The sequence below is a fragment of the Castanea sativa genome, chromosome 1, assembly GCF_040712315.1.
Source record: "Castanea sativa cultivar Marrone di Chiusa Pesio chromosome 1, ASM4071231v1".
NCBI classification, from domain to species: Eukaryota; Viridiplantae; Streptophyta; class Magnoliopsida; order Fagales; family Fagaceae; genus Castanea; species Castanea sativa.
The window spans coordinates 57,761,041-57,773,556 of NC_134013.1; the positions used below are offsets into that span (position 1 = coordinate 57,761,041).

Here is a 12,516-nt window from a genome sequence, read left to right on the forward strand (position 1 = left end):
AACATTCATTAGTTAAATTGATAAAATTCATCAATGAGAGACAAAATCACATTATATTTTGAACATTTTATAGTGCTTTTAATTAGCGTATTTTTCTTTTTCATTTCTATTAAGACTCTCAAAGTACGAGATCAATAGAATCTTAACTCAATTGAAACCCTAAAATCCTACAAAGCCACACACTAAATAATATCTATCTCTTTCTCTTAAAATCAAAATATAAAATTAAAAATTAGATTACAATTTTATTTAACTATGCATCGTCTTATATCCAAAATAAAGTATTTTTTTCAATCGCAATATATTTTTATTTCTTTTTATTAATATTTATAGTTCAACTATAATATTCAATTCTCTATATGAAATAAACATTAGTCTAGTTGGTATTATTTATATATTTAATGTATCAAATTAACCTTAATTTGATTAGTATTAACTAATTTTGTTTAATTAATATTTACATATTAAAGGCCTCACATAAATTCTCCGCCTTAGGCCCCAAATTATGTTGGGCCGCCCCTGGTCGTACTCGTCAACTTTTGGTCATTCGTGTATCCATGCTGGTCGCATTTGGTCTTCCACTTCTGGTGAGTAAGTGCTCTTCGGAAGACCAACCTATTTGGGAAAGAGTAGCACACTCCAGAAGAGTAGCTGTGGGGTTAGTCAAAATATTCTTCATCAGATGGCGTTAAGATTAGTTCAAAAATAATCTAAAAGGCATTAGATCTTGACATGTAAATATTTATATTAGCGACAAGTTAGATCATGCTAAAAGAGGTGAGGAATAACATAGATTTGATTCTAGTAGTACTAGCAAAATGTAATTAGTATGCTGATCAAAGTTGAGATTAAAAGCAATATGATCTACTGAGTTATAATAACACGTTTAATGAGGTAAGTGTTATTCATCCAGGAAAGCAATGACAAAATGCTAGTGAAGTCAAAAGAAAAGTTTATGATGAAACTAGGACAAAGCAATCTAGTGATCATAACAAAATTTGTCGAGTTGACCTTGTTGTTAAAGAATTTATCCCTTTTGTGGGTAGGCTTTTGTTATGTTATATGATTTATTCACGTCTTTGGGATAAGTAATATTTTCTTTATGATCATGTTATATGATTTATTCATCTCATTGGGATAAGTTACATTTTTTGTTGCCTAATCAGTCTTGCTAACTTTCTTGGGTAAATTTTTCCACCTCTTTGGCAAATCTCTTTTTATTTCAATGTTAAACATTTTTGGAGAACAATTTCTTCTTTTTCCCGAAAAAGTTTTTCTTGAAAAATTGACCAATTTCTTGTGTTTGGTTGCGACTTGCCACCTTGAAAATGAGCTTGGAAACATTTTTTTTGTATTTATTTGACTCAGTCATAAAATCATTAATATATTTTTGTAATTCCAATATATATTAACAAATGGGTCTTTGATGGAGTGGAGTATTCTTAGAGCAACCACATCAGTCCGTTTAAATTTTTCGTCTATTTTACACTAAAAACCTACTTTTTCTATTTTACACTACTACATTTCCAAAACACCCACATCAAATCATCTATTTTACACCTCTATTCTAATTAAATAATATTATTTATTATTTTATTATTATTATTTATTAATACTCACTCTCACCGTTCCTCTCTATTTTTACTTTTTCAGCTCTCAAGTCTCACCCGTTCTCTCCTTCCCTCACTCTCTGCCTCACAGCCGCCTCACCCACCCCGCCATCGCCGCCAATCCAACTCGCCGCCTCAGCCCTCCACCGGTTCGGCCTCCCTCTTTCCTTCGCCCGTCCCTCTCTCCTCCACCACCGACCCTTCGCCTCCCACCAATCTCTCACTTACAACCGACAAGCACCAATCTCCCACCCCCAACCGACGAGCACCAATCTCCCTAGCTTCGATCCACAAGCACCGATCAAATTCGAGATCTCCCTAGCTCCAATCAGGCAAGACTCATCTCCATTCTAATCAAGCACCGATTGTGTATCTTTGTGTGTTTTTTTTTTTTGAGCAAGTGTATCTCTGTTGATTTGTCTATGTGCGGATGTGTTTGTGTGTGGGGGTGTTTGTGTGTATCTGAGAAAAAAGAAGAAGATAAGGAGAGGAGAAGCAGTTCGTTGAGCACAGAGAAGAGAAAAAAAAAAAACCAGCGAACGTGAAAATAATAAAATAAGATATAGACGTGCTACAGTAACCGTGTAAATATACACGGTTACTGTAGCTCGTGTATGGGTTTGCACATCTTTACCCAACTTTACACCATTGATGTGGGTGTTTTTTTTGCCAAAATGTGTAAAATGAATGAATTTTTGTATTATACAAGATTATCTACTAACTAATATGGATGCTCTTATGTACTCAAAAGAGCACATTTTACAAGCTTTGAATTTTTTTTTTTACTCACTCTATATGTGATTTGTATTGTTTGAACTTTGAAGGGGTTTTGACCTGTTATTTTTGAAGTTATAAATTTCTACGATAATAAACAGTATAAACTTGCAAGTAGATGCCATACGTATCAACTCGTGCTCCAATTCAACTTGTGCTCCAATTTGTTGTGTATTATTGAACCTTGATTATTGGAAGATTAAGGGCCTGAACCCAAAAAGTTGGGAATGTAGACTACAAAACACTTTGAATTTTCCATAATAAAAAAAAAAGGCCCAAAAACCATGACTTCCCTTTTATTTTAATTAAATAGAGATTGGCTCTCAACCAAAGGGAAGAGTCTTAAACCTTTTAAAGTGCGCTCTAGGCCCATTAGAGCTATGGCCTCTTATGATATGATTTTTTTTTTCCACATACGTGTTCTCACTTCGGCCACCTCATCTAAAAAGTCTGCAAGGGAAAAATCCAAATTATGGATTATGGAACAGCTGTGCTGAAAGTGAATAGATAGGTCATAGGTTGGCGAAGCGAAATAGAATCTAAGTAGACCGTGAAATCCTTTTAGCATGGACAGGACACCTACCCTTTTTTGTTTGCCTTTTTTTGGGACTCTCAGAGGGCTTTTCTTTCATCACCAAAAGTAGAAGTGCCTCAAATATAAAAAAAAAATGTGATATTTTTGTTTTCGGCTGTGTTTGTACTACGTAGTTTTGGGTCTGTAATTAATATTTTTGTTTTTGGCTGTGTTTGTACTATGTAGTTTTGGGTCTGTAATTAATATTTTTGTTGTTGTTGTTGTATTTCTGTGGTCATCAACTTAGTCTTTTCCTTTTTGTTTGGTTAATAAATTTCAGTCATTTTCATGAAAAATTTTAAAATTAAAAAGTATACAGAGCACTACAAATTTTACAACGGTCTAATAAGATGAAAAATTATTAATTATAAATAATAAATAATCGTCTATAATGAGTTCATCTTATAATTAATAATAACCCATCAACTTAATAATTGAAATTTGTTGTGAAATTTGTTGAGTCTATAGTGATTTAGTGGTCTGTCTCTACAGGAAAGATTCACAATTTTGCCACGTGAGTTCTTAGAAAGATGACATTGATGTTCCATTTTAGTTAGTTGTTGTTACTGCATGGTGGCTTTGGGGGTTGTCACATGCTACTGCATCAACTGGCGGAGTGGTGGGTATGGGAAGAAATGCCAAAACCAAAACTTTCTAATTGCGTGAAAAGTAATGTACTTCAAATTTGGGAGCAAAGTCTTCACTCAATTTTAACCCACACGGCGAGTCAGCCACGTGAGTGGAACGTCCAGCTGAATATTGAAAACTCAGATGCAATTATAGTTTGAGAAAGTTTATAGACACAAAAAAATTTAACACTCGCTTTTCACCCCATCTATTATATCTGTAGTACATATGATCTGGAAATGGATTGACGATTTTACCAGGAATTGACGATTTTCTTCACAACGCTCAAGTAGTGGTCCTTAATTGTAGTTGTAGATGTTTGATATAAGGGGGTTGTGATATGGATTCCTTGTTCTTATTCTTTTTCCATTAATGAAAGCCTTGTTTTTGGAGTGTGTATAGTAGTTATAGCAATTTTGAGTTTTCAAAGTAGTACTAAAACCATGAACATTAGTTTCGGAATTTTAATTTCAGCTATCGATGGGTTAGGCAAGGGGTGGGTAGGGTTCTATTCAAACGTGTTCTTCAGATGGGGAGCGACGAGAAGTTTGCTATTATAATTTCTGGGTTTTTTATTATTATTTAATTAACCTTTTTTTAATTAAGGAATAAATAATATATTAAATATTAAATTAAGACCAAAACTATGTCGTTTTGGGTAAGTTAACGGTAGGAATGGATGAAATGTTAACAGGTGACTGAATTGAGAAAGATTAAAAACTTAAAGGATTGAAATAACAAAATGTAAATTTAGATGACTGAAATGAAAAGTGGTAAAACTTAAGAAGGTGAATTTTACATTTTGGCCCAAATTTTTTGTATTTATAAACTTTCTCAAACTATAATTGCATCTGAGTTTTCAATATTCAACTGGATGTTCCACTCACGTGGCTGACTTGTGTGGGTTAAAATTGAGTGAAGACTTTGCTCCCAAATTTGAAGTACATTACTTTTCACGCAATTAGAAAGTTTTGGTTTTGGCATTTTGCCCATACCCACCACTCCGCCAGTTGATGCAGAAGCATGTGACAACCCCCAAAGCCACCATGCAGTAACAACAACTAATTAAAATGGAACATCAATGTAATCTTTCTAAGAACTCACGTGGCAACCCCCAAGCCTTGCAAGATGATAAAAACTCACAACAAATCTCTCTCTCTCTCTCTCTCTCTCTGCTATAAATAACAGTTTGGATCTTGGCAAAATTCAAAGAGCTTTATCATAGATAATACAAACTGTTGTGCGGTGCCTTTTTTATTTAGAAAAGATGGCAGTGAAAGTGTATGGTACAGTTGAGTCAGCATGTACACAGAGAGTGATAGCTTGCCTTTTGGAGATGGGGGTGGACTTTGAACTTGTACATGTTGATCTTGATGCCGGAGAACATAAACGACCTGAGTTCCTCGTCCATCAGGTAATAATAATATTAATTAAGATTGCTGATTAGAATTTCTGGCTCCCAATACTTCCCCTTAAGTGTGCACATATATATATGTTGGAAACCCATTTGTTTATATTAGAATGTTGATAAAAGTACAATCATAAAATATGAGGTTAGTTGTTAAAGATTATAGACTGCCAGATTTCTTTCTTGCCAAACATACCTTAGACACTGCTTGTATTTGTCCGTGAAAGAAATAATATGCATACAAAATTATTATATTTATATGTATATGCATGAACTTATGTTCTATCAACAAAAAGAAAAAGAAAAGGCATGTAGCCTATGTAAAGAAAAGATTAAATAAAGTTTCTTCACAATTTCACAACAGATATGTGGTCATTTGAGAACAGCTTATTTAATTTTTTGTTAAAAATATACTAAAGTATACTTATATTTACAAAATGTAAGAAAAAAAAAAAGATTTTAGAAAACTGTATATAGAGCTAAAAAGCTAAAAGTTGAGTTAATAAACTTGGTCATTTTGTTTTTCATTATTTATTTGTGTATAATATACTTTAAAGTTTTTCTTTTTTTAAGAACTTCACTTATTAAAATGAGTTTTTATCTTTAAAAATAAACTCCCCAAAATAAGCCATCATGACCGACACAAAAAATAAGTAATGGGTAGAGCTTAACTAATGGACCCCATAATAGATTATGCGTAGAGCTTAAATTTGGTTTCTTAAGGCTTATTAATGGTTTTTGATATTAATTTTTTTTTATTAAAAAGTATATTGATGGGAAATGTTCTAATTCTTTGGCGCAGCCTTTTGGACAAGTTCCGGTCATAGAGGATGGCGACTTCAGACTTTATGGTGAGAACCCGGATCACCACTTTCACAAATATACGTGGGAAATGTTAACAAGCACCGCGTGGTGCTTGTTAACCTTTTTTTTTTTTTTTTGTATTTCATTTAAAATAAGAAAAAAAAATTTTATCACAAAAATTGTTAAAAAAAGTTTAAAAAAAATTTGCCAAAAACTGAAAAAGTATCAAAAGTTAAAAAATTATATAAAAAATTACATAAAATGTGTTGTTAACGATGTCCATTAACACAACCCAATATACATTTATACATGGATCCTTTCTTGGGAACAATATGTCATTATTCTAAAGAGAAAAGAATATTTCAGCCTATAATAAATGCATACTAACATGTTCTCACGTAACAATAAGTTTTACTGTTTGTGTGAGATGAAAATATATGTATTTATGGTATTGTAAAATTATAATTTTATTTTTTTATAAAAAAAAGATTATTATTCTATAGTTTTTCCTAGAGGAGACTGACTACACATTGACAGACATGGCTACTATTAGACATTAATTATCATTACAATGAATGTAATCTAATTAAGTTCGATCGCTACCAGTTTTTTTTCCTCAATATCTCTTCATTCATAATTATAGATATGAAAAATGTGAAAAATACCAGGAAATTTTGCAGTCTTACAAATTGATGATTGTGATTAATAGAGTGAAACACACAGTAAATAAATTTCTGATTTTTTATTTTATTTTTTGTGACTAGTAACACATCAATTTATAAAGACTATTGAGTCTTAATAACATATTTCTCTAGAGGAAATTATTTATGAATGGTACCTCTTTTTAATTTACCCTTTTTTATTCTTAAAAAGTGTTGACATCATCTGCTAGATGATTAAATCTTTTTTCTGTATAAGTAAGAATATAATGGGGAAAAAAAAAAAGAATAATGTGAAAGTTCTTCCAAAATGATTCTTAAATTTTCCTCTTCTTTTTTTTAATCTTATCCTTTTTTTCCCTACAAAAAAATCAATCTTTTTTTTTTAAGAAAAGATTTAATTCCTTAAACCCTAAAGTCCAAACTTTCCCCATTTATTCGTTCAATCCAACTTTTGGCCTAGTATTAATTTCAAGTTTAAAGGTAACAATATATAAAAGTCCTTTCCCGAGACCCATAAAGGAGACGACAATGAAAACCCCCACAAAGGACGGCCAAATGCCCACAAACAGGATAGAGAGAGGCTCGCACTGAAGCAGAGCTCACAACAAAGCCTAGGAGAGTTCCAAAAATTAGCCATACCGATTATATGATTGCAACAATTTACAAAAACATATAAATGGTTTAGTTTTGTTTATATATATATATATATATGTATGTATGTATGTATGTAAACTAAAAACATCTTTTTGTTGACCTCCTAATATGTTGTCACATAAACTTTTAAGCCTTCAGAATTTTACAAGCCATTATTTTAATTTTGTTAATTACGTTTAAATTCTATTTTATATTTAAATGTTTGGTTAAAATCATATTATCTGAATCTTTTTTTTAAATGGTAGAATAGATTGTTCCATATACACTTTCTAAAAAAAAAAGGATTGTTTCATATACAAATACAATCATAATAAATACTTATTAATAACTATCATAATTATCAAATTTCATTTTTAAACAAAAAATTTTATATTTTAATAAATTTTTTCGTGCATTGCACAGACTAGTTATCTAACAAATTTACAAGTAAATCTAATATCTTTACACCTATGTCATGTTAATCTGGAAATTTAGTATCATTTTAAATATTTTTAACTGCCTTTTTTTTAATGTTCCCTTGACTTTTGTTTTTGTTTAACATGGTAACAATCATACTATAATCCAATCATAATCATATTTTTAAAGGATTTTGGTCCTTCTGGAGGGAGAAAAAAGGATAAAATAAAAAGTGTAGTTAAGAGATATTCTTTCCCTTATCAGAAAGTCTTGCAGGAAAGAATGAAATGGTTATAAATAAATGGTCATTAAAATTATGAGATTAAATTTTGTAATGATGTAATGTAAAACTCATATTTTACCCTTTCAATCCTAACATGTCACATTATCTTATCAAATAATTAAAAATAAGCACAATTACACCCAATCAATTCTAATATCCATATCTCTCTCAATAAAATTTTAAAAAAATTATAATGCCCTTATATAAGTTCAACCAAATTGGGAGTTTATTGAGATATTATTAGGTGTGGTAGAATGTATTGAATTTTAAGTAAAATGCTAATATGACAATTTCTAATTAGATGGTGTAAAACATGGGTTTTACACCCCATCCTTACCAAATTCGGGCTCTAAAATTATATATTTATTTCCTTTGCATTATCTTCTTATGTATATATTTATTACTTGATTAATAATTTAGATGAAAAGATTTTTGATTTTTGATTGTCTTGAATTTTTTTTTTTTTTATACAAGATAGAATTTCTATTCTAACCTAATCTAAGTGTATATGTGTGTGAAGCTCCTTTCTGGAGACTTAAACCCCAGCCTTTGCCTTCCACATCCCACAAACACTTATACTTATAGAGTGACCACTGCACCAAAGGTAAAAAATATATTCAATAAAAAGTTATTAAGAAATTATTATATAATATTAATATTCTAAAAAGAGTATAATAATATTAGATTATATAGCCCTAAATAATACACCTTTAGCTCTGGCTGATGGAGAGTGGGAGAGGTGGAGTCCACGCACAAAGCTTATCTGATGAGAACCAATACCCTCATACAATTCGGATCTGATTGAAAGTCCCTAGCTAAGATTTGGATCATGTGATTGAAAATTCTTAGTTAATTTCGAAATATGAAAAAATTGCGCTTTTTTCTTATATTTATGATGGATTTCACCATAAATTTAATGAGTAAATTCTACCATAAATGTGAAAGAAAAAAATATTATTTTTCATACTTAAAAAGTACCTAAAAATTACTTTACGTGAGTTATGATGTGACCCAAACCCAACCTCGGGAGTCCGAATTGATTGAGCACTTAAAATTGGACATCTTTCCCTTTTTAGTCAAATCAATAAAGGATTTTTTTCTCTCAAAAAAATTAAATAAATAAGGGATTTTTTTTTAATTTAATAACTTTATGATATACTGTACTATGTAACTTATCTTCAAACATAAATAAATGTATGGATCTATTTAATTCCACGACACATCATGTGTAACATCCATCTCTAATTACAATATTGTTTGTAGTTGTAGATATACAAAATAGATTAGTTGGAAAAGAAAAATGGATTGGAAAACGAAAATCTTTGTTTTCTTTTTTTACACAAGTGGTTTTAAGACTTTTTTTTTTTTTAATCACAATTTTGACATGACACATTATAAGTAGTTGTTTATCATTTTCATATAGACTTACTTTATTTTTTTCATCATTCACAATTTTCTTACTCTTTTTTTCATTTTTATTTTAGAGTCAAGAGCAATTGTAAGGTACTACGTGGCAAAGTACGCGGACCGTGTTCCCAGCCTAATGGGAAATAATTTGGAAGAGAGAGCTATGGTGGATCAGTGGCTGGAAGTGGAAGCACACAACTTCAATGACCTGATTTTCACACTTGTGCTTCAGCTTGTGATCCTACCACGGATGGGAGAGCCTGGGGACTTGGCCTTGGCTCATAGCTGTGAACAAAAGCTAGAGAAGGTGTTGGATGTGTATGAGCAAAGGTTATCAAAATGCAACTACCTTGCTGGAGACTCTTTCACTTTGGCTGATCTTAGCCATCTTCCAGGCATTAGATATCTTATGAATGAAGCTAATATGGGGCACTTAATCACAGAGAGAAAGAATGTCAATGGATGGTGGCAGGACATCTCAAACAGACCTTCTTGGAAGAAGTTAATGAAGCTTGCTGGTTACTAGTTACCTCTCGAACCTTGTCCAAGATATAATATTGGTCCCGGGTTGTTTCATGTGTGGTGCAAAACATAAAATAAAGGACAAATTGTATTTGTTGGCTCTAAACTGTCACTCGGATTATGCTTGACCCTCTAACCTATTGAAACAAACGTCAACTCTTTACAAATGTGTTATACTTTGGAGGGTCAATCGTGTGTTTTGACAATTTAGGAGATTATGTATAATTAGATTGTTAGTTTTTGATAGAAGTGTAATTTGTCCTAAAATAAGAAAGTGTGCAAGTTTAATTTTGAGAATGCTTCTGTCATATGCTTATTGTAATTCGATGGTGCTACTTAACTATTATTAGCAATAGCATAATTCACTTTGTTTGGATTTTATTTTTAATAAGCTCAACCAAAGTACTTCAAAATTTGTTCATGTGCGGTGCAAAAAATAAAATAAAAAAGGTGTACAGATATAATTTCAAAAAGGCATCTCTTTCATTCCCTCTCCTCCCCTCTCTCATTTTCCTTTTTTTCCCCCTCCCCTCTTACACCTTGCCAAACATAGAGTTAGTTTTTACTTTTTAACCACCATTCCTTGATATGCAGCATGAGTGGCATTTCTTGTGTACATTTTGGCCCTTTTGCATAGGATTTAAGGAATTTAACAGCAAATTTCATCTTCCTCTTTTTTAACTAATTGAAGTGACAAATTACTAATCGAACATCACTTTTACTAGAATTATCATGACATTACTTTTATTACACACCACTATAATTAGCCACCTTAAAGATTGTCAAAAATAAAGGTTTCTAGTTTAGTGATGTAATTGTGGGTTTTTGGCCTAATATTCTAGTGAAGTGAAGTAGGTCCAAAATTGTTTTGGTGTAGGAAATAATTTGTAGAGACTACTTATGCTTTTTTTGTTGGTGACTAGGCAAGTGAAGTTCTAAGCTATGAGGAATCTCACTTTGTTTTATCTCACTTTGTTCTTTTTTTTTTGCCCAAAGATATCTAAACTAAAGAATTTTTGTCTTAATCCAGTGAGGTTGGGACATGTGGCCTTTTGAAAAAATTGTCCTTCAATAATGGAAAACCTCTAATCTCTCCGTCCTATACTACTTGGTCTAGCAAAGCATGTAGGCCCTTTACCCACAATAAGAACAATTACGGAGACATTGGATCTCCTTGGCGTAATCCTCTTGAGGGATTGATAAGACTTTAGGGTTTCTCGTTAATCATAATAGAATGAATTTTGTGATTAATGAGATCCACTCTTCCTAAACGCCCATCTTGGTCATCATTGCTTGGAGAAACCCCCACCCCCCCACTATACCCTATCATTGGCTTTTCTTATTTCTAATTTAAGAGTCATATAGCCTATACTTCCATTACATTGGGTTTTAATGTGAAGCAAGGATTCAAAAGCCACTAAGGTAATTCTAGTGATTAACCTACTAGAGACAAAGGAACTTAGGGACGCTAATATAATAGAGGGTATGATAATTTTTAACCTCTTAGACTTCATTTTTTTTAATAAAATAGTTTTTGGAAAAAATTTTCCCATTTTCAATCATTTGTTTGCAGGTAAAATGTGGTCAAACTAGTAAACTAATTTCCATTGACCATAAAATCCTTCATAAAAAATTGTAAACATTTTAGTTTTAAAATTTGGTAAAATATTTCACAAAAACACATCGTGGCTTCTCTCACCCCATCTAGAGGCTAGGTCATCAGTCTGGTGGACTAGACAACCGATGTTGGTAGTTTGGTGGTCGAAGCCGCCACTCTAGTGTCCGGATCTACTAGTGCAATCAATGCTAGTGGTTCAATGGCCGAAGCCGCCACTTCAACAACTTGTGTTAGGGTTTGATGGCCAGATCCATCTCTCTAGCAACCAATGCCTAGGGTTCAATCACCAAAGCCACTACTACAACGATTGATATCAATGATCTAGTCACTAAAAACCCCTTATCAGCCATCGGTGTTAGCTATCTAATGGTTGGAGACACTGTTTCGGCCACTAATGTTGGCGGTTCAATCAAGACACTAATCTAGCAAAGATCTCCAGAGCCACAATTCACCAGACCTCTGGCACTAACGGCCCCGGTGACTGAGCCATCGGTTTTCGGCCACTAATGTTGGCGGTTCTATCAAGGCACTAATCTAGCGAAGATCTCCAGAGCCACCATTCACCAGACCTCTGGCACTAATGGCCTCAGTGACTGAGCTATCGGTTTTGGTGGTTCACTTTAAAAAAAATTTCTTATCATACCCAACACCTGAAAATGTTTTACATGTAAATTTTTTTACCTCTTTTAAAAATATTTTACTTCAATTCAAAACAAACAAAACATTATTAATCACTTTACTAATAATCCTATAAAACATTACACAAGCTTATAGCTCAAAAGTTCGTTACCTTTTAAGGGCTTTTAACTTTGGGGTTAGGGTAACAAAGGTATGGTTTATGGACTTCAAAATCTTTCTCAAAAAAAATTATGTAGTTTGGATTCTAACAACAACAAAAACAAACAAAAATTTAAAAACCAAATAAATAAACTGAAAAATGAGAAAATAACATATGTTAGAAGGAACATTAAAAGTTATGAAAAGTGTATGATAATTTTTTTTCCCCTGGAAATAGTTTTTTGCCCTTAATGACAACTAAACCTCCAAATCTCCTATTTCATTTCAATATCTACTAGCTATATAAAAATAGTGAATGCCTCTACAGTTAATTATTGGTTTAGACAATTACCACCCAAACTCACCGTTTCATCTCATGCCTCTATCTACACGCTACAGT

At 32.1% G+C, this 12,516-nt stretch overlaps 1 protein-coding gene across 1 annotated transcript; it reads left to right on the plus strand.

Annotated features, from left to right (window-relative positions):
- The first annotated feature begins 4,793 nt into the window (after positions 1-4,793).
- Positions 4,794-10,100, plus strand: LOC142622531 (glutathione S-transferase F11-like). Its single transcript, XM_075796020.1, has 3 exons — positions 4,794-4,999; positions 5,796-5,844; positions 9,277-10,100. The coding sequence occupies exons 1-3, from the start codon at positions 4,853-4,855 to the stop codon at positions 9,723-9,725; spliced, it is 645 nt and encodes a 214-aa protein (XP_075652135.1). The 5' UTR covers positions 4,794-4,852; the 3' UTR covers positions 9,726-10,100.
- The last annotated feature ends 2,416 nt before the right edge of the window (positions 10,101-12,516 follow it).